Raw genomic sequence first — 22,828 nt, 5'->3', positions numbered from 1 at the left:
CTGGTGCCTCAAATTTAGAAGTAAACCCTCAAATACTGAATTTTTTTCGTAAACGGAAGACAATAAAATTACTTACTTTTTCTCGCTATCTCTATCTGGTTTAATCCAAGTAAAAAATGATCATTAGTGAAAATTATGTATATAATTTATATTGCTGAATTGATGTAGTTTTCAAAAAATACTTTTTGTTTTAGGTGTTCTAAAGCAAGTACTAAATAAGTGTATTACTGGAGCTTCTGTAAGAGAAATTTGCGAATATGGCGATTCTTTACTTGTTGAAGAAACAAGTAAAGTATTTAAGAAGGAAAAAGATTTGAAAAAGGGCATTGCTTTCCCAACTTGTCTTTCAGTGAATAACTGCATATGCCATTTTTCTCCGATTTCAAGTGAACCGGATCTTCATCTAAAAAATGATGATATTGTTAAGATGTAAGTATCCAAACTTAGATTGAATAAAAAATGATATTTTAATCTGATTAAATAATAAACGTCGAACACCATGACATTCACACAAACATTTAGATATCTGCCACGTTGCATGTGGTTTACTTTAGAATTTTAGTTTTTCTGGAGTAAGTACGTGAGAACTAAATCAGCTAGAAATGGCCTTTTACGTACTTTTTAAATATGTACAAAAATTTGGTCAATGTAAATAAAACACTTATAATACATTTTTATAATTAAATAGTATATTGTGTAAATTCGGCTTTTTTTAGACCGAGTGTGGAATTTGCAGTACGAGTCGAAGGCAAGGTAGCATGAGCCGAAGACGAGTACTGTAAATCATACTAGGTCAAAAAGCCCGCTTAGCCCTTAATGCACATCATAGTTTTTGTGACGCATGTATGGGTTTTCACGTTTTAATGGCTATAAAACGAAAGTAAATTAGATGTTCTTTATACGGCTACTACACAGGCATAAATATTTTTTTTTGTTTTGTTTGTCTGGAGAGTTGGAGAAATGCTTAATGCACCGTGACAGGAGTCATGCGAAGCTCTCCATCTGTGGGATTCTCCTGGCGTGGGATAACGCCAGGCATACCCACTAAAAGGGCCTCTTTTAGGGCCGCGAAAATCCCCTCGGTAGCCGCTTACGCATTCCTTCAGGAGGTCCCTGTTTTAAGTTATTCTAGCAGTCAGCTAGTCTTGTAAACAACCGTCATTTTTTGCGCGGAGAACCGTCTCCACTTACGCCGTTATATCGTCCCAATTCTGCTTACTGTCAAACATCGTTTTAACTACAGACTCGGGAGTGAAAGCCCTTATCGTCAGCTCTAGCACTCTACGCTTCTCGGCCCAGCGAGGGTCAGATCAGGAGTCAAAAAACGTATATCTCACGTCATCCCGTTCGTCACCGCAGTACTTACATCTTGGTGATGCCATCCTGTTCATCGCGAACAGGTAGCATCTAAAGCATTCGTGACCGGAGAGAAACTGGGTAAGATAGAAGTCGACGCCCCCCTCCCAACTTCCTGTACACCCGCGGGCCTACATCTTTAATAAGGATCCTAGTCCACCTAACCTTTGGACATGCGGTCCACCGACTTTGCCAATTGCGCATTGTTATTTCTCTTTCTTCCGCGGCGATCGAGATGCAATTAAGCTAAGCGAGCCTCGTAGATTCTATTGCGTTCAGTCGCAAAAAGATCCACGGGGATTACCTCCGCTATTACCATCGATTCTTCAGCCGCGAACGTTCGATAGCAGCACGATACTTTAAGGACCCCCCTGTGTTGTACCGCCATTATCTTCTTCCGATACTGATTCATACTCATAGCGTCGGCCCACACCTCTGCTCCGTACAGCAGGATCGAGTTGGTGGTCGCCATAAGTAACCGCTTAACTGTTAGTCTCGGCCCCCGGACGTTTGCCATGAGTCGACTAAGTTGTGCTATCCTAATGAGGGCTTGTTTACAGACGCGATCTAGATGTTCTCCGTATTTTAGTTTCGTGTCTAGAGTTATCCCTAGATACTTTGTCGATGTTTTCGTCGTTATAGTCTCGCTGGCTACCTTCATTGGTATGATGGTAGATATCTACTTTCCTGTCAAGAAAAAAACTTCAGTCTGATTAAGCGCTAACCCTACTGAAAGAAATCTGCTGATTATCAGCTGATAATCATTTGGATATTTTATTATTGTGATAAATTGTTATTTGTTTCATATTATTTTGTAGTAAGTCTTTTTGGTACATTAGTTAATAAATAAGGTGCATTATAAGAAAAATTAATACACAAAATTGTTATAGTACAAAACGTTTTATTAATTAAATAAATTCTATGTTTTTAACAAGAATTCCTTACTGCTGATTAAGATTATCTAAATAAATTTTTCTCTCATCTCTAATTAAAGAAGTAAGACTCTCTGTGGAGTTCTGTAACATAATATCATGATCATCTTGGGTTTTATTTTTGTATATGTACACTCGACACGAAAAATATCTGATAAGAACGATTTGAAAATATGGTAGTGTAATGCGGCCTTTGCCGAGGTTAGGTTAGGCTCCCAAAAGTCGCTCTTTAGCGACGAGTTTCGCATCTCGCCGAACGCGCAAACTTCATGGTAGAATGCGAATTTGCGAACAAACTTGTTTAATTTGAAAAACCAAATTGTAATTACAATTACTGTAAAAAAATGTTGTCTAAATTAATACTATCAGAAGTGATAGAAAAAACATCTTAATTTAAAAGAAATAAAAAAATGCATTCAAATTTTTACTTAAAGTTCGAAGTGCCATATTATAATACGTAAACTATCTTTGTTTTAAATGAATTCGGATAAAAAGGCAACTTTTCATACATTTGTGGAAATAAGTATCGAAGTAACGGCAGATAGCGAAAATAAACGAGATGACTATGAGATGTTTTTATTATATTATTTATTTAATGCGAATGAAATTCCGATAAAAAAATATACATCAGTAACTGGTGGTAGAAGTAACTAGGAGTGAAATTCCAGGGAGGACCCAGAGAAGTAATTACTTCAACTGGCCTCACGCTTCCAAACATATCATCTGTAAATCCATTTCTGTCGCAAAGATAAAGAAAATATGAAAATATTCCCAAACTAATTTGATGATGATGGATTAAAAATACTACGTACTGTCTATAACCAACATCAAGCTGCTTGTAAATGATTCTCCCTTTACATCCTCCTGTCTTCTTCGAAGCCACTCTATAAATGCTGGACATGCTGCTAAGGACTGCAGCAACGAGTTCAGGAAGCAAGTATACCCCAAATTTCGACTTTCCTGGGGTTGCGGTCTGCATGATCAGCAGATGCTGTTGCAATGATTGGTTGGCTGGATCTCATACAGAGACTTCCCAGACACCATCTCTGTGGTCTGTGTACTCCCTCTGCATGCTGCAAGTCATGGTAGGATTCTTGAAACTGGATACTATCTTGTCTGAGCCTTTAGTATGTTTGAAGCCTTTACTTTACGAGCAGATCTTCCACCCAATGCTGCAAAAGGAATAGTATTATTGTTTATATTCAGTTTACTGAATAAATATGACATTAATTTTAAAAATAGTACTTACTGCACTCTTTTCTGACTAAGCTTTGATCTTTCTTTTAAAGACTTGCCGCTAAGTACTTGCCCTTTGTATACAATGTCTCAAGACTAGTTGATTGGGGGATTGTGAATTATCTGACTTAGCCCATATACGTGTTGTACTGTCTCCAGATCCAGATGCCAACGAATGGGTGGTACGATTCCAAGCACAAATGAATACTTCTGATTCGTGACCTTGCAGTTTGGTAGCTTTGTTTGCTGGTATTTTTACAGAATTTGCTTTTCCACCAGCTTGTTCCTGCTGTCGATCATCAACTTCCATTTCTGATCTGTCACCCTTGTCATTGTTACCCGCACTCTCATTTGAGGTGACAACTGGTGAATAAAAAGTCAATATGAAAGTGATTTTATAAAAAGATTAACAACATTCCTTTCATCTGAAATCTGTATCTCTAATTAGTCTGTCGTAACTGGTGGTTCTCCAGGCATGATTCTCTATCAAATACTAATGCTAATGCTTATAACAAAAGCAACAATTCAAATAAACATCTTGAATAAAAACTTTGTAGAACATATTTTCAATTTAAGTATAACACGCCCATATGCAAGAAAATAAATGAACGATAATGGATATGCAAAATATGGTTTCAATTAACAAAAAGCCTATGGCCATGTAATGAAGTAAATTACAGTATCTTATGTTTTACCTTAGTAATTGATGTGCCCTCCATTGGCGTCAATAACAGCCTGAAGCCTACGAGGCATTGAATTTGTCAGGTCTCTGAAGTAGTGTAAATTCAACTGCAAACTTTCCCAACTATTTCTGACTCTTCGAAGTAATTCTGCCTCTGTTGGAGCAAAATTAGGTCTCCAATCTGCAACCATCGTTGCAAAAACATTCTCAATGTAGTTGAGGTCCGGTGAACGTGGTGGATGTGGCAGTCTTCTTATTTCAGGATTGTTTGCATACCAGTCTTGCACTATTCTTGCAGTATGTACTGGGGAGTTATCCTCAATGATGTAGAAATATTCTTGCTCTGGATATCTACCTCTGATTTGGGGTAACATAAAATTTTCTAGAAGATGTACGTATCTTTCAGCATTCAGCTTGTGATTGATCTGAACCAAAGTTCCTGGCCCATCTCCAGACACCCAGGCCCAGAATGACTTAGTTCTTCGTCCAGATGTTTTATTAGGAAAAACATATGGAGCTTGATAACGTGTTTGTGGTGGTCTCCAAACACCATATCTTCCTGAAACCAAAAAAATAACCAAATAATACTGTAAAGCAGGGTTAAATAGAATAAAAACAATTGATAATTTGAAATACTCGAACATAATTATAAATAATGGAGCATACGATTAGGTATCGAGTTGGTTCTTCTCAAGCGGTACAGTGCACTACAGTAGACGAATTTTGTAGTTTATAGGTTATAAAGAGGTTCGCGATGATATGCATGGCGACGAGGCCACTTACTTGAAATTTAGCGCGAAATTCAAAAATGTGAAACGAGTTATATGCTACCTACCGTCCTTACAAGGTGAGAATACTTTTTCGTCGATTGCTATCATTCTTCTCCATTCCTCCTCAGTCCTATTCAAATAAGTATTGGCATAATGCAGGCGAGCGATGACATCCTGGTGGTTCAGATGAATTTTAACTGCAGCTTTACGATACGTAAGATTTGTCCTTTTTTATAGCTGTTCTCAGCGTTTCTTCATGAACGTCTAGGTTCAATAATTCTGGCAAATGTTTCACGGCCCGAAATGGATCCTCCTGCATTGCGGCCATTACCAATACAAGGTCCTCATCGGATATCTTGTTATGCCTGCCAGAGTTGTTTCGTCGATCTTGAACTATTTCTCTACCATCCATTTCTTGTTGGAATCGTTGCACATACCTGTAAGCGGTGGCTAATGAGCAATTCACTGCCTCTGCGATCTGCTGCGCATTTTGATTTTCCTGCCACAAAACTCTCATAGCGTGTAGGTTCTCTGGTGTTGGTCGAAATCGCAACATTTTGAAGAAAAAAAAATTAATTAATAACCAACAATTTATTTGTTTATCACAGACATGCAAGCATGCGACGCGTTTCTACGACTGACAAGCGCGAGCGTGACCGTAACGCTACTTGGAAAAAAAAGACAAGCTTTTACAATTAAAACAAAACACGGACGAGCTAACTGCTGCCATGCATATATCGCGCGCAAATAATCAGACTCATTTTCATTTTTTTTTATTCGTAGCACATAGCACTTTCACAATTTTAACTTCAATAAAATATTTACTTTTAAATCACATTCTTAAATTAACATCGGCATACTGCGGAGGTCTTTGTAAATGGCCCAGTGAATCGAATCCAAGTCAGCTTTCCGGATGTATCCAAGTCGCAAATACTCGCGGATGCGGCTGTGATGTGCGGTCAAATAATCCCAGACGATTTCGACATCACCAACTGCAACAAAAAAAACCGTATACATGAAATTTGATGTGCCTTCCAAAAAAGTTTTTTCAAAGAATGATATTGCAATTATTGCAATAAAAAAATATATTTATGACTCGTAGCGATTACCTGTGATACGACGATTGAAACTGCGGTGATAGCGCTGGTTAATTTTCGCAGATATCTGCTGAAAACTCCTGTCCCTCGTTTTGATGCTGATTGTCCCAGGCAGCTCTGATGCCAAACGATCCGTGATGCTCATCATCTGCAGCAGCACGATGTTGATGAGCTCCCAGAGCTCCACGTCCGGCAGGTTAATATCGCGATCTTCATTTATTTTTCGAAAATCGGCGCCAATGCATGAAGCGGCCTCAAGCTCGCGATCCAGTCGCGTAACGACGCCATCTATACGATACCGCGAGCGCACGTGCATCAGAAACGCGCGAAGATTCAAATTAGATTTTAATATACCACAATTTAAAATAGAATAATTATCATAGAAAATATAAAAACGAAAAAGTTTTTGAAGTTTATAATAATAAGCTGAACTACAAAATTACCTGAATATCTTCTGAGTTAGGGAAGCGCAGGTAAGTTATGAGATCAGCCTTGACGACCTCTCGCCCACACACCTGCATTCAATATCTAAAAAAAAAGATTTGATTATTTAAATTGTTTTTTAATAAAAACAATTTAAAAAGCTTGATAAAAACCTTATATAATTGCTGTCAGCAATAGCAACTCGACATTCCTCTTTGAATTGTTAGTTCAAGTCTTGAAAGACCTTGACCTCCTCATCACTTTCCTGCATTCGTCTTCCAGAGCTTTGAATTCCTTATCAAGAGTCTGCATACGTTGTTCTTGAATTGAGAGAAGAAACACCTTGTCAATTTTCGCTTGACTTGAATGCTGCCTCTAATCAAAAGAAATACTATACGAGGGAGAGCCATGTAAAAAAGGTCGATACAACGATTCTCGTATACTTACTATTGCAGTTCTGGGGTGAGTTGTGCTGCTGCTGGTTATGCTTGGCCAAGAAATTGTTCTACTGGCTATTTCTGGTTGGGGTAAAGAGGGAAGGCTGATTGCGCTGGTTGATGTTGTAGAAGCCATTGGAGCTAAAGGTCCGGAGCTCCAGTGCAAATCAGAGCAATTGCTCGAAAGAATGCCGTAAGCCAGGAGCCCGAGCGTCTGCAATTAAACCCGCCAATGATTTTCTCTGCGGGGCTGCAGCAGCAGCTCACCGCCACGCACAATGACCGACCGGCGACGAGCAATAGACACGCTGACGTCGACCAACGCAATACTTACTTATCAGGGCCCAGGAGCTCGGCTCGTCGTCAGGTTCGCCGCAATTGCGGCCGTAGTCGTAGCCGCAGGGTCCACCGCCAAGCGACCCGCCGGGGCTCGAGTGCTCGTCGTTGTCATTGCGGATCTGGTTGATGGGGCCCTCTGTCGCGCTACACTCCGCGGTCCCTCCAGAGCTCCATGACGTCGCGGAGCATAAAGAGTATGCGCAACGGCAGCTTCGGACTCTTAGCCAGGCTATTTATGCGCTTGAAGCACTGCTCCATGAGCAGGGCGCCCTTATCCGTGTTGAGGATGCCAGAAGCACTCCTAGCACTCGATATCTTTGGCGCCCCCTCCCCCCCCCCCCCCCCGCCCCACGGGATCCGCTACACCGGGTCCACGCCTCTTATCCACCACTTATGAGTGTGTTCGCATCATCTGCACTCGCGCTTGACCATGGAGTTTGCGCGTTTGATGAGATGCGAAACTCGACGGTCGTCGCTATAGGACGACTTCTGGGAGTCTAACCTAACCTCGGCAAAGGCCGCATTACACTACGATATTTTCAAATCGTTCTTATTAGATATTTTTCGTGTCGAGTGTACACACACATACACACACACACACATAGAGCCGTGATAGCTAAAAAGGCATAGAGCACAGCACACAAAATTAGCATTGGTTAGTATATCTATAAAGCTCAAACACACAACACACAAGATCTTGTGCTTTATATCTATAGATATACTAACCAATGCAAATCTTGTGTGTTGTGCTCTATGCCTTTTTAGCTGTAACGGCCCATACATATATTTGGGTTTAGCACACTAAAGTCAAGTTTTGATATTACAATAAAATACCTTTGTACACTTTTAAAAGAAAAAATGTGATGTGTGTGTGCGTGTGTGTGTTGTGTTGTGTATTACAGGTAGTATACGTACTCAAGTACAAGTATATTTTTCAAGGCGAACAAAGCTTCAGTTCATGTGCTCGAGGCATACTTTTTTTTTGCTTTTCCTATATCAAGGCATCGGTGTGGTAATACCTCCTTGTTCCAATGGTAAGACCCTAGATCCCTTAAGAAGGTCGTGTACTTCATGCTTTTTGATAAACGCCAGGAAGCTTCTCCGGCAGTAATATTTTCACCCAGGTAAATATAAAAAATGCAAATAATTAATGGAGATAATCACAATTATCATTAATTATGTATATGTCCATATGTATATAATAATATAATAATGTAATAATATAATAATATATAATAATGTATATAAAAATACCTTATCCTCGTCAACACTTTCATATCTCTTGAAATGTTCTTCTATATGTTGTTTCATGTCAATCTTCTTCTTTTTGTACATGTTGTACAATTTTCTCTTATAAATATACAACTGTTTACAGTCGTCTACCTCATCAGCTACTGCAAAAATTCACAAAATATATTGTCAGCAAAAATTATTGATTAAATTTTAGGTTATATAATAGGAAATTGTTAAAAGAAATATTAGCTACCTCTACTAGATGCATTCAGTTCACCGGATCCATTCAACTGGTCTGTGTCAGGTACTGTCGTCTCATTTTCACCAAGCAAGTCTGAAATCCTGTTGTTTTGCTGTTCATCGTGCGGTGAGAGGTTAGTTATCAAGTCATGGTTATTTTCTGATTGTTAAGCATTTGATTGATTGGCTGGATTATCCTTTTTACTTAATAAGTTGATTGGTGATCTCGATCGAATACTATTATTTGTCATATTTCCAAATGGCAATCTTGTCCTCGGTCTCCCCAAACATGCAAATCTGTCTCTTACTCTAGATGTTGGTGTTTGAGATTGTGGAGGATCATCGTCATCTGACGTATTTATATCTCTCAAACGTGCAAATCTATCTAGATATCTTTGTTTTTCTAGCGATGATAAAGAGGCACTATGACGATCAGAACCATTAGTAGGCGACTTCGAGCTTCTGGTGGATGTTGACAAAGTATGTGATAAATTTTGATTTTCACTCTTTCTTGGAGAGGCAAAAACTTCCTGTGATGTAGAAGCAGCTGGCTTTGGTAACGTTTTTCTTGCTTTTCCTATAAATCTGTCCTTACGTGACAAAATTGATTGCTCCGTAAGCATCAAATTATTGCAACTTTCAGGCGTTTGTTGCTCCTCTACTGTTGACGTTGACTTAATATCTCGTTATCGGCCATCCTGTACACCTGGACACCTTCCTCGAATGATTCTTACACCTAGACACTAAAAACCATGAAGCGTACCACCTAGACCTCGTCATCGGCCACCCTGTACACCTCGACACCGCCCTTGAATGAGTTTTACACCTAGACATCAAGAACCACGTTGCAAACTACCTGAACATGGATCGGCCACCTTGTTTACCTAGACACCGCCCTTAAATGATTTTTACACCTAGACACCAAAAACCACGGAGCGCGCCACCTAGAACTCGTCATCGGCCATCCTGTACACCTGGACACCTTCCTCGAATGATTCTTACATCTGGACACAAAAAGCCACGGAGCGCTCCACCTAGACCTCGTCATTGGCCACCCTGTACACCTAGACACCACGTTCAAATGATTTTTATACCTACACACCAAAAACCGCAAATCGCACCACCTAGACCTCGTCATCGGCAACCCTGTACATTTAGACACCGTCCTTAAATGATTTTTACACCTAGACACTAAAAACCATGAAGCGCACAACCTTGTCACCGCCATCGGCCACTCTGTACACCTCGACACCGCGGTTAATGATTTTTACACCTAGACTCCAAAAACCGCAGATCGTACCACCTAGACGTCGTCATCGGCCATCCTGTACACCTGGACACTTTCCTCGAATGATTCTTACATCTGGACACATAAAACCACGGAACGCTCCACCTAGACCTCGTCATCGGCCACCCTGTACACCTAGACACCACGTTCAAATGATTTGTATACCTACACACCAAAAACCGCAAATCGCACCACCTAGACCTCGGCATCGGCAACCCTGTACATTTAGACACCGCCCTTGAATGAGTTTTATACCTAGACACCAAAAACCACGGCGCGCTCCACCTAGAACTCGTCATTGGCCACCCTGTACACCTAGACACCACGTTCAAATGATTTTTACACCTAGACTCCAAAAACCGCAGATCGTACCACCTAGACGTCGTCATCGGCCAACTTGTACATTTAGACACCGTCCTTAAATTATTTTTACACCTAGGCACTAAAAACCACGGAGCGCACCACCTTGTCACCGCCATCGGCCACTCTGTACACCTCGACACCGCGGTTAATGATTTTTACACCTAGACACTAAAAACCACGGAACGCATCACCTAGACGTCGTCATCGGCCAACTTGTACATTTAAATACCGTCCTTAAATGATTATTATCACGACCGTTTTTAGATGGCCGGCTCTTGGACTATTTGTGGCGCTTCCGTGGGTTCCGTGCGTTTCATTTCACCCATCTTGCGTGTAACAATCGTGTATCTATCGCCGAATGGATCTTTCTCGACGTCGTCGATGATCTTCGTCCAGCAGCAGTGCTTGCTCTCTTTTATTGCGTCTCTGAGAATTTTTCGCGATTCGTCCTGTCTTTTGGAAAGATCTCCGGCTTCAGGTCTTTGCTGCTTCCAGGCTCCTTGAGCCCTTCTTCTAGAGTAGAAATTTTCTTTCCTAAGCTCCGCAATTTCGTCTGTCCACCAGTACACCGGTCTTCTCTGGTGGCTGGTAGACATCCTGGCCATGGTCGCATCGCAGATCTCAGTTATCAGATTAGTAGTTTTCTCGACTATTGTCTGCTCTTTCGCGTCCGCCTAATTCGTGCGGGATCCCGTTGGATGGGAGGTTCGCGCTTTGAATTAACATCGCGAGTGTCTCTCGGTTCATGCGTCAGGTGTTCCATCTTGGCGCTCGACTGTGATTTCCCCTTGTACTGGTCTGACGGTCTTCGTTGATATTGAATAGAATATACTGGTGGTCGCTAGCTGTATATTCTTCCGTGACGTGCCAGTCCCTTATGTTGCGGATCGTCATTTCGCTTGCGAAGGTTACATCCGGTATTGATTCCCCAAAGCCTGTTCTACGGTAGGTAGTGGTATTACCCTCGTTCGCTACTACCAAGTTCTGCCTGGCTGCCATCTCGAGGAGGGCTCTGCCTCTTGGGTTCGTCGTCGGCATGCCCCATTCTGTGGCCCTCGCGTTGAAGTCGCCCCCGATCACGATTTCCCCGGGGACCTCTCTAATTGCGTCCTCCAATACCCCTAGTTTTCTTGTAAATTCGGCGGCAGTTAGGTTCGATGACAGATATACGCTGAAGAATGTTATGCGACCCATCCTTCCCCTTACGTAGTCTTCTCCCGTACTCGTATTCGCCAACCCGCGCCCGGGCACCGAAATGTCTGCGGTTTTTTCGCCGTTGAGTGGGTCTAGGGTGGGTCTAGGTTCTTGTATTGTTCGCTTATCAATAGAACATCCACTTTCTGCTTCCTCACGTATTGGGTTAGCAGATCATGTGCGAGCCTACTTCTGTGCAGGTTTCTTTTAAGTATCCTCGCCATTATATTTAGATCTTGCTTGCGTTTAGGGCCGTCCGGAAGACTGCGCACGTTCCGGTGCCTGGAGTGTGCATCGTCCTATCCTCAGGCGTCTTGTCGTCTTTGCAAAGAAAACGCTTTATCTGTTGGGTCGGCACATTGCATGCCGCCGCTCTATGTCCACCCACACCACACTTCCAGCAGCTAGTGCTCCTGTCAGGTCCTTTGCATTTGGCTTTCACGTGCCCGTAGCCAAGGCAACGGTAGCATCGCGTGACGCTCGCTCGCACCCGCACTCGGCAATTTACCCAGCCGATACGAATCTTTCCCTTTTTGAGCAGTGCGGCGGCCTTGGTCTGGTCCAATTCGACCACCGCCATCCTCTGCTCTCTCGTATTTGGCTCAAATAGATGGACTTTGGCATCTTCTTTGCCGCAGCCTGTTGCGGCTGTGATAGCACTGTTGACCTCTTCCTTCGTCGTAAGTCCATCGATGTCTCTGATCTCTAGTATTGTCTTGGAGATCTTGCCCTTAATTGTGCCTGCTTGCCCGATTGCCTCTTGGATGGCCTTTTGAAATGACTTCATTTCGTCATTGCTTTTGCCCACGCCGACCAGAACGCCGCCTTCTCTTCAACAAAATGTCAGCATAGATCTTGCCACTCTCCGGCTTTATCAGAATGGTGTCCGTCCTCTGACGTGGAGCCTTCTCTTCTCTCTTCTTTGGTTGGATCTGCTCCGGCTTTACATTCTGTTTCTTTTTAGCCTTCCTGCCAGCAGCTACTTTCCATTGTGTCTGGCCATGAGAAGTCTGGCCGTTCCCCTCGCTGTCCTTACTTGTCGAGGGAGCACTTACATCCTTCTTGTCTTTTTTGGCGGCGGTACCGCCGCCTCCGTCAGATGATGCCCGTACCCTCTTCTTCGATTTTACCGTTTTTTGAGGCTTTGCATTGTCCTCACTAGATTGTTTGGGGGACTGCCTCTTCGCAACATCTTCCATCTGATCAAGAAGCGTGAAAGCTTCGATCATCATAGATCCTATTAAGGGTAAACCTTCTTTGATCTTGACATTCACGCCCTTTTGCTTTTCCAGGGTTTTGGTCATTTCCATGGCCGTTTCTCGCACATCCCGTAGCTTGTCTCGCAGGCTGGCGTAGCCAATCCCTTATGGTCTGTCTCTCTTCTCCTACCGGTGCGTTCTTGCCATACCGGTATGCTGCAGCATCACTCATGGCTCTGCCTATACTGGTACTGCTGCTTGATTTGTGGATATCCACCGTCTTGTGTTGTTGGCACCCTTAAGGTTTCAACTTCCAGTTTCTCCTGTGAGTTTTCTCCGAGTTCGTTTGTGGTTCCCATATTATAAGCATTTTTCTTCATCCTGGCATGTGTCCGACCCCCTGGATCCCCCGTCTATGGGGGCAGCTGACATGGCCCCAACACATGACTGTAGGCGGTGCCAGACTGGGTATATCATTTCAGGGTATAGCACGCGCTATCGCACTAGCTCACCTCTACTCTCTCTCGAGCTTCCCACCCCGAACACAGGTGCTCGGCTCTCTGGAGAGTTTCCGGCGGATGTCACACAATAACACGCACTCGCTCGAGCCCGTTAACCGAAACTAGCTAGGTAACCGGCCTCCCGTCTTGCTGTCAGCGGGAGCCAAAGATGGTTTGGGTCACTTCGGCACGCAACCGTAGGTCTTGAAGAGACCGTTAGATCGCCTCGCCATCCAGGATCTCCCTTTGGCAGCCCATGGGTCGCACCGCACGGCAAACGCGGCGGCCTGATTTGGTCCACGGATCATATTTCATTTCTGCTCTACCCTCCGAGGTGTGTGCCTCGGCGAGCACTCCCACATCCGCCAACCGGGGGACGCGCCACATACGGGGTGTCAGGCTTCCTCGCGTGGATTATTATTATTATTATTATTAATATTATTATTATTATATTATTATTGTTAATATTATTATATTATTATTATTATTATTATTATTATTGATATTTAATACTGTAAAGTAAAAGAAATAAATTCAAGAAACAAATTTTGTTGCGTTGATGGGAATCGAACCGGGACCGTAACTTGCTATTATCAGATAAACAACAAATAACAGATTTAAAACTCTGATTAGCATAACCTGGGCTTAAGAAAACACATAACCCCCAAATTTGACACACGGAAAAGAAGTCTTTATACTATTTAAGACAATAATTTGTACTATGTTATATTATAAAATTTTATCATAACCAATTTTTACTTTGTTTTGTTGTAATTTTTATTATGAATTCTACAAATTTTTACTATTTTAATAATAAAAATTACTGTTGAATATAGTAAAAATGGTTAGAAGCGCGTATGACCTTCCATTACTATAAAATATAGTTCTACATATGTAGCAAATTTTAATATTTAGTTTTCTCAGTGTAGCGATTTTAGAATCCCGCGAACCATTCTAGCCATTACAATTCGAATAAGTGTCGAACCTTTCTAAACAAACCGCTGCCAATTCTTTGGCACGTTAATATTTTTTTGCTTCCTTCCTAAGAAAGGCTAGTAATAGTAGTTTTTGGAGTGTATGTATTTTCTAATGAATTTATTGAAAAAGTCGATAAAAGTAAATTGCTTGATGTGTATCTAAAAAAATAAAATTACCTATCTTTCGATTATGTAAATTTAATTGATTTGAAATAATTTTATCTATCAAACGAAAAAGTACAAAAACTTTACAGAATTTTTAGATGCCCTGATAAGGTCAATCCTTCAAATCGTTGGCAAATAAATAGTGTTTAAATTTACACTGTATTTTTTTAGTGATCTGGGAGCCCACATTGATGGTTTCATTGCAGTTGTAGCGCACACAATTATTGTAAACGCATTAGCTGATACAAAAATTCATGGACGAAAAGCTGATGTAATACTTGCTGCTCATTATGCTTCGCAAGCTGCTTTAAGGCTCCTTAAACCTGGTATTGAGGTTTGTACAAAAGTTAATTATACTTAGACATTAATGCTTGCAATAATGTGTTATGAGAAAGTCGTTTTACTATTTTATTAATATAGATAATCTATAAAAAAAAACCGATTATCAAAGTATATCGTCGACTTTAATTAGCAGTAATTCGATTTGCCATTTTGGTGCGCCAAAATAAAATTTGTTCGCTACCGAAATATCACTAAAATCGATTTACTACGTACATTCGATCGTATACATTTGTTTTGAAGGGATGAATACACTTTCAATTATCAGGATATCAAAATTAAATTTTTATTTATATTGAATCCTGATAAAATCTGAATCTACCTGATAATTAGTTTTTGGCGAGTGACTCTAAGAAAAGAGCTGTTTTTATTATCATTTCTTAAATAAAATGAAACGTATTTAACCTAGTTACTAGACAGTTCTTGGATTCAATCTGCTTACCTTGTGTTTTGTAAAAACCCTCCAAAACTCGTAAAAATAAAAAAATTAAATCTATTATACGGTAGGAATGTTCTTTAAACTTAAATCGTTCAGGTCACCCAAAAAGTTTCAATTGTAATTAATTTAAATTAGTTTTTAGCAATAAAAGCGCTTGAAGAATATCCGTTCGTCCGGATTTTTTAAATATTTATTCGCCGAAACTTGATGTATTTATGAATAAAAAACTATTGCATGGTATAACCCTAACAAAAAAGCTTCAGTGAAAATCAGATGATTTCCAGGTGATTTTCAAGGGAAAATCGTGCAAATTTCGCATTTGATTAGCAGATGATTTTCAGGTGAAAAGCATGTGACCTCTTATTTAAAAAAACCCAATTTTTTCGCATTTGATTAGCAGATGATTTTTAGATGAATATCATATAACCTTTTATTACTTTAAAGTATTATGTTTTGGATTTATATTTGCTACAATTGAATAAACTTTTAAAACATTATTATTATTATTATTGTTATTATTATTATTATTATTATAGTGGTCATAATGCTAGATTGTTCGCGTTTCCTATTTCGTAATAATTATTCAAAAAGACTGTTGATATTTAGTGACAAATTTTATCGTTCGCAAAGATTAATAGAATCTTTTTAAATATTATTTACATTATTATTAAAATAATTTAAAATTGTAAATTGCTGATTTTAATACATTATAAATAAGTGTACAATAATAATAAAAATTTTAATTGATAGAGAGAGAAAAACAGTATCAGGAAGTTTATTTGTGGTTAGGAGTACTAAATGAGTATTTAGTAAATTTGTATATTTTTTATTACAAAATATATTTCATCTATATACAATGCTCTTCTGATATTAGTAATGTAACATATTTGGTAATGGCAAGATGTACATATTTCGAAGAACTTTCATGAGAATACAAATACTTTTAATATCCGTAGTATCTATAACGGTAGGATTCTCTTCAATTCCGTTGACTATTTGTAGAATACTATATTGTTTACTTACCATCTCTAATAAATGCAGCACTAATATAAACAATTATATTGATACAAATCTATAGATACAATTATGTTAGTGCAGTATTTATACAGATGGAGCATCAAAATTCAAAAGTACGTCATATTCACCATGACATGAGCCGTACGAGGCTCAAATTACATATTGTGTCATGCTGCGTAGACTCAGTAGCACGGGCACCAGTTCTAGGAATCAAACAGTTTAATGGCAAGTATGGTTGCAGTTGGTGCCTCCATCCTGGGACATGGGTTGATGATGCTCAAAAAATTATTACAAACTCCTGTTGATTTTCGAGAACAAAAAAGTACTGTTAATGATATGTTTATTGCTACTCCCATAAATCCAGTTAATGGTATTATATATCCGTCTCCTCTAATTAATCTACCAAATTTTAATATCATTACCGGATTTGTTTCCGTTTACATGCACTGCTGCTTAGAAGGAGTTGCGAAACAGTTTCAACAAATGAATGAAATGATCAATGAATAATGATGATATTATAGAAATTAATTTAAAAATAAAAAAGATCACAGCTCTACATCAAATTGCAAGATTGAGTAGGCCATTAAGTTCTAGAAAACATTGGAAAGCTCGTGAATTGGAAAATTATGTTTTATGTTATACCGCTGTAATTCTGTCAGAACATTAAACCAGAGGTCATTATTATCACTAGCTTTTATTTGTAGAAAGTTTGTACATTTTACTAAAAGATAATATTCATGTGTCAAGTTCTTTGGAGAGATAGCAATGAGTTACAACGTAAATCAACTCTTGCATATAGCCGAAAGTTGGGGACCACTATGGTGTTATTCAACTTTCTCTTTCGAGTCCGGAAATCACGATTTGTTAAATGCTATTAGGTGATCAAAGGGTATTTTTTTTTCTTTTTTGTTTATCCGGAGAGTTGGAGAAATGCTTAATGTACTATGACAGGAGCCGTGCGAGGCTCCCCGTGTGTGAGACTCTCCTGACTCGGGACAACGCCAGGTATACTCACTAAAACTCCACCTCTCGTAGGGCCGCGAACCCCCCCCCCCCCCCCCCCTCGGTAACCGCCTTCGCATTCCTTCGGGGGGTCGCCTGTCTTAAGCTGTGCTAGCCGTCAACTAGTCTTGTAAACAACCGTCATTGTTCTCGTGCGGAGAACCGTCTCCACGTATGCCGTTATCTCGTCCCAATTCTGCTTGCTGTCAAGCATCGTTTCGACTACAGTCTCAGGCGTGAACGCCCCTATAGTTAGCTCCAGTGCTCTACGTTTTCCAGCCCAGTGAGAGCAGTCAAAAAACGTGTGTCTCACGTCGTCCCGTTCGTCACCGCAGTACTTACACCCCGGTGTTGCCACCCTGTTCATCGCGAACAGATAGCTCCCAAAGTACCCGTGACCGGAGAAAAACTGGGTAAGGTAAAAGTTGACCTCCCCCCATTTCCTGTCCACCCACGGGCCCACATCTTTTATAAGGGTCCTAGTCCAACTAGCCTTTGGACAATCGGTCCACCTAGAGGTGCTGTTCGACGCTAAACGAGCCTCGTTGATCCGCTTGCGTTCAATCGCAAGAAGATGTACGGGGATTATCCCCGCGATAAACATCGATGCCTCGGCCGCGACCGTCCGGTAGGAGCATGCTATTCTAAGGGCCCCCCTTCGCTGTACCGCCATAATCTTTTTCCGATACTTATTCATAGTCATAGCGTCGGCCTACACCTCTGCTCCATATAACAGGATAGAGTTAATGGTCGCCATGAGTAGCCGCCTAACTGTTGGCCTAGGCTCACGGACGTTAAGCATGAGTCGGCTAAGTTGCGCTATTCTAGTCGTGGCTTTTTTACAGACGCGATCTAGGTGCTCCCCGTAGTTCAACTTCGTGCCTAGAGTTATTCCTAGATAATTGGCTGATGGTTTCATCGTTATAGTCTCGCTGCCTACCTTCATGGATATGATGGTCGGTATCCGTTTTTCTGTCAATAGGACAATTTCGGTCTTGTTAAGTGCTAAAGTCAATCCGTGGTTCGCCATCCACCATAGCACTCTGCTCATGATCGCGTTTAACTTCGCTTGCGCGATGCCCACATTCCGTGCTGTTATAACCGCTGCCACGTCGTCGGCGTATCCAACGAGCATCACGTCCCCCGGCATTTCGAGTTTTAGAAGCCCATCGTACAAGATACCCCAGAAGTCTGGACCCAAGATCGAACCCTGCGCAACTCCTGCAGCTATAGGCCTTCTGCGCCCTTCTTTCGTGTCATACTCGATAACCCGGTCCCTCCCATAATCTTCCGTAAGACGCATAATGTATCGCGGCATACCGAATGATTCTAAGGCAGCAAGTATGTAGGTCCATCTTGCCGAGTTGAACGCGTTTTTTACGTCTAACGTTACCAGAATCAGGATGTCTCTAGTCGCGTGTCTAACTTCCTCTACTTTCTTTACCGTGTCTGTTACCTCTCTAACGGCCCCTATGGTGGATCGGTTGGATAATAATAATATAAGTAATATTTAAAAAGATTCTATTAATCTTTGCGAACGATGAAATTTATCACTAAATATCAACAGTCTTTTTGAATAATTATTACGAAATAGGAAACGCGAACAATCTAGCATTATGACCACTATAATAAAAATAATAATAATAATAATGGTTAAAAAGTTTATTCAATTGTAGCAAATATAAATCCAAAACATAATATTTTAAAGTAAAAGGTTAAATGATTTTCATATAATAATCATCTGCTAATCAAATGCGAAAAAATGAGGTTTTTCAAATAAGAAGTCACATGCTTTTCACCTGAAATTCATCTGCTAATCAAATTCGAAATTGGTACGCTTTTCCCTTGAAAATCACCTAGAAATCATCTGATTTTTACTGAAGCTTTTTCAGTATGGAAGTAGGTACATATGATAAAAATATACATTCCTACTATAAAACATTTTCAAGATTGGTCCAGATGCATTGGAAGTTGTGAGAACAATTAAAAAAAATAGAAGGAATTAATGTATTGGTTTTTATATTTTCGACGTGTATTATGATATATATATAAATATGTATATACATAGATTAATGAAGATAATTTTAAGATTGGTCTAGATGAAAGGGATGCTGCGATTAAATGTTTGTGCAGATATGGTTTTTTTTCTAAAGCCATCTGTTTGTGAATATGAAACGACAAATGCTGTATGTATTCGTGCATATCTCATTCTCATGAAAAGTAGGTAGTTATTGGCAAGTTCTAGGTACCTATTCTGAGAGCTCTGTTCTTAGTTTATTGCTTATTTTAAATCGGCACTTTTCTACCACGGAAGGAAATAAAAATTGAGCTAACCCTGGTAGAAATGTTTGTGACTTTCCGGACAGTTTTGAGCGAAAAATCACCATACTGGTCGGGGAATACCGAACAAACTGCCCTGTAAAAGCGTATATTTTACACGCTTTTACTGCCCTAATACTGAGCAAATCTGACGTATTTTTAAAGTAAAAATAATCACTGGGTAATTATTGTATATTGGGAAGAATGTGTCATTCATAGAAAATTCATCTCAAATTGTATACTTCTAATTTCCATTAAAACACCTATCTGAACATGTCAGCGATGAACCCAAATATTCAGATGGGTGTTCCAATGGAAATAAAAAGTATATCATTTGAGATAAATTTCACATTAAATACTGTTTCATTATTGTAAAAGAAACGCGCGTGCGAGAGATAAGATCTTTACGTACATTAGTTTCTGAATAATAGCAGCCAGAAAATTTAATAAGCAGACATCGGAATGAGAATTTTTGACCTTCGAAAGTGAAAATTCTTATTATTGCATTGGGAAAAGAGGCGAAGATATTATAACTTTCTACTTGTAAAAATACACTAGAAACCAGAAATACAACTGGCTAGAGTTAGTAGATCCTCTGAAACAACTCTAACATAAAATTTGACACGGTAAAACCAAAATTTATCATAGGCCTCGGGCTGAAAATTCCAATAGACAGTTAAGTAAAAACGGTTACAGTAACTAATTTCTAAATAACGTTACAAATAAATCAGTACAAAAATTGAGATACCTAACAATATACCCTACAATGGAGATGGCATAAAATTAATGGATTTGAACATCGGCTAATTAGACCATATGGCTTACATTTACTTATTCACTAACTAAAATTATCAATCACAACTTTGAAGGATGTAAAATAATTTTAAGTATCATTCAAATAAAAAATAATCAATAAAAATACGAGCTTCATTCATATATCATTTTCATCTTATATTGAATAAGTCTTATTATCCTATATGATAACCACAAAAGGTTATGTACATGCAAAGCGCTCTGTATGTATATGAGCAAAAGTGATCAGTTTTGCCCAGTTTTTATAGCGAAAAATACGCGAAGGGAACTGGCCATCGCGTAGGGACAATGCCAGCTGGACGGCTGTAAATTCTACCAGGGATAATCTCTCTATATTATCACCACCATCAAACACAGTAAGTTATCGACAGAGACATAACATCGTCTAAAATGAGCGGAATTGGTGGGAAAAATGCCGAAACGCCAGTTACGTGTGCTCACTGCAACAAAGCAGCCAGGGAAAAAAGAGGACCTGTGAGTTGTGCAACGAGCATTTCCACACCATTTGCGTCTCGCTACGGTCCATAATGGTGGGAGATGCTCCCACACTCGCCTGTGCTGCCTGTGCAGGTGAATACGCCGCCGTCACGCCCAAGATCACGCAGACGAGGGCGAAATCGGCGGCAGCGACAGCAGCAACGGCAAAGACATCCGCCAAGGGCACGCCTGTAACAGGTGTACCCAAGAAGAATAAGTCTGCGCCCTCATCTCTTGCCGGCTCCAGAATCCAGTCGCCTGCAAGAACACAGGCGACGTCCATCGAGGGGTCCCTCAAGGACATCTTCGCGGCACTGGACGACATCAGGAGGGTCCAAAATGAGGCCCTTCAGGCACAAAACACCGTGTCTGAAAGGGTCTCACGAATCGAGAAGAGACTTGGCCCCCTAGAAAGACCCCTCAAAACCCTTGACAACTTGCCTGCGCTCAAGACTCGGCTAAGCAATGTCAAGTCCTCCATCTCTGAGCTGCAGGCACAATACCAAGAACTGTCGTCAAGGAGCTCCGCAGAGCAGCAGAACAACAGCATTGCTCCGGCCTCGGAGGAGATCAACAACCTCCGCAGCGAGCTGGCTGAGATCAAGAGGAGGCAGGAGCGCTCTGCGGGCAATGTGGTGGTGATCACCGGCCTGGCCTATACCCAGGAGACGTCACTGCAACTCCTGGCTTTCTCCGTGCTGGCTGTACTGGATCCCACGGTTCAGAAGCGGGACGTGGCAGCCGTCAGGATCATGGGGAGACTTGACGCAAAGAACATCAATGCGCAAGGTGACAGAAGACTCCCACCTCTAGCTGTCACTCTCTCTTCCAGTGCGCTGGCCCGCTCCATCATAGTGGCCAAAGCCAGGAAACGCAAGCTTCACACTAGTGAATTGGATGATGCACTACTGGAGGAAGCGAGAGCTCTGCCCAGACCACCAGGGACTCATCAACATCAATGAGCTGCTTCCTCCAGACATCCACAAGCTGCGAGTTAAGGCCAGGCTGGAGGCAAAGAAGAGAAGGGGATGCCGCTCTATCGTGAGGGACGGCAGGATCTTCATCCGTTCTGGCGAGGACAACGAACGGGCCACCATCATCACTACAGATGCTGATCTTGAAGCTTTTTTAGCCCGCACGATGCAACCAGCCAACACGGACACCACACACTAAAACACATACACATCATCCCACCAAAACCACCATCTAAAACATTAAACTCTTCCACATCTACTTCTAAAGTGCCTCTGTCTGGGGGCCTAAGGGTCTGTCATTTCAATGCGAATTCCCTTACGGGTCACATTGAGATGATCAGGTTCTTCTTGTCCACTCGTTCCCCCTTCCACGTAATAGCTGTAACTGAGACCTGGCTAAGCGACAAGATATCGTCCATCCCTTCACTGGACGACTACACTCAGACGGGACAGAAACAGGAACGGTGGAGGTGTGGCCCTCTACATTCATCACTCATTGACAGCTAGTATTATTTCGTCATCTGACGGTGAATGGTCGGGCAAACCAAGTAAGCCGGAGTATCTTTTCTGTGAAATCACAGCTAAGGGAATATCGCCCATCTTCGTGGGGGTTGTGTATCGCTCTCCTCATTCTCCCTTTATCCAGGGATCTAATTTCATTGAACAACTAACAACACATATGCACAATTACTCCACGAAGGTCATCATGGGAGACTTTAATGCAGACCAGCTTTCCTCGTCTGAAGACGCCAACTTCATCAAGGCTTTCATCGACGAAAACTCCCTTACTTCTGTGCCATATGGTGCAACCCATCACAGACAGGACTCTGACACCTGGCTCGACCTATGCTTAATCGATGAGCAGGATCGCCTGCTCTCATATTGGAAGACAGACACTCCTTTCATTAACGGACATGATCTTATCACAGCCACACTCGACGTACAGATTCCACGCCACGTACCTGCTACATACACCTACAGAAACTACAAAGGAATTTGTGCTGAGAAGCTAAGGGA

General features: G+C 41.1%; 2 protein-coding genes and 1 long non-coding RNA gene across 7 annotated transcripts in view; 1 reads left to right on the top strand and 2 right to left on the bottom strand.

Moving 5' to 3' along the window:
* LOC100114920 (proliferation-associated protein 2G4) overlaps positions 1-22,828 on the top strand; it is a 141,057-nt gene that overhangs the window by 38,496 nt on the left and 79,733 nt on the right. For all 3 annotated transcript variants that reach the window (XM_031926038.2, XM_031926039.2, XM_031926040.2), the window contains exons 2-3: positions 195-429; positions 14,603-14,765. In XM_031926038.2, coding sequence (XP_031781898.1) covers positions 195-429; positions 14,603-14,765 — 398 coding nt within the window. The remainder of the gene's footprint in view (positions 1-194; positions 430-14,602; positions 14,766-22,828) is intronic.
* On the bottom strand, positions 2,862-4,024 carry LOC116416741. Its single transcript, XM_031926043.1, has 3 exons — positions 3,538-4,024; positions 3,101-3,460; positions 2,862-3,025 (listed from the first exon to the last, which is right to left on the bottom strand). The coding sequence occupies exons 2-3, from the start codon at positions 3,265-3,267 to the stop codon at positions 2,881-2,883; spliced, it is 312 nt and encodes a 103-aa protein (XP_031781903.1). The 5' UTR covers positions 3,268-3,460; positions 3,538-4,024; the 3' UTR covers positions 2,862-2,880.
* Positions 5,082-7,573, bottom strand: LOC116416742. 3 transcript variants are annotated; one of them, XR_004227081.1, is made up of 7 exons: positions 7,268-7,573; positions 6,944-7,147; positions 6,670-6,887; positions 6,517-6,601; positions 6,086-6,361; positions 5,802-5,968; positions 5,082-5,507 (listed from the first exon to the last, which is right to left on the bottom strand). It is a non-coding gene; the product is annotated as an uncharacterized LOC116416742 (long non-coding RNA). The 3 variants fall into 3 exon arrangements; XR_004227082.1 differs by having other exon boundaries at positions 6,670-6,871; XR_004227083.1 differs by having other exon boundaries at positions 6,670-6,816.

The sequence above is a fragment of the Nasonia vitripennis genome (assembly GCF_009193385.2).
Source record: "Nasonia vitripennis strain AsymCx chromosome 3 unlocalized genomic scaffold, Nvit_psr_1.1 chr3_random0007, whole genome shotgun sequence".
In the NCBI taxonomy this organism is placed as follows: Eukaryota; Metazoa; Arthropoda; class Insecta; order Hymenoptera; family Pteromalidae; genus Nasonia; species Nasonia vitripennis.
Note: the sequence above shows the minus strand (reverse complement) of the source record. Positions and strands in the feature narration are given on the sequence as shown.

Bases quoted from the DNA above. Each gene is read 5' to 3' on its own strand.
- LOC116416741 (XM_031926043.1), bottom strand. From the start codon at position 3,267: ATGCAGACCGCAACCCCAGGAAAGTCGAAATTTGGGGTATACTTGCTT. The intron at 3,026-3,100 runs GTACGTAGTATT...TCTTTGCGACAG, and splicing joins CTTGATGTTGGTTATAGACA to AAATGGATTTACAGATGATA.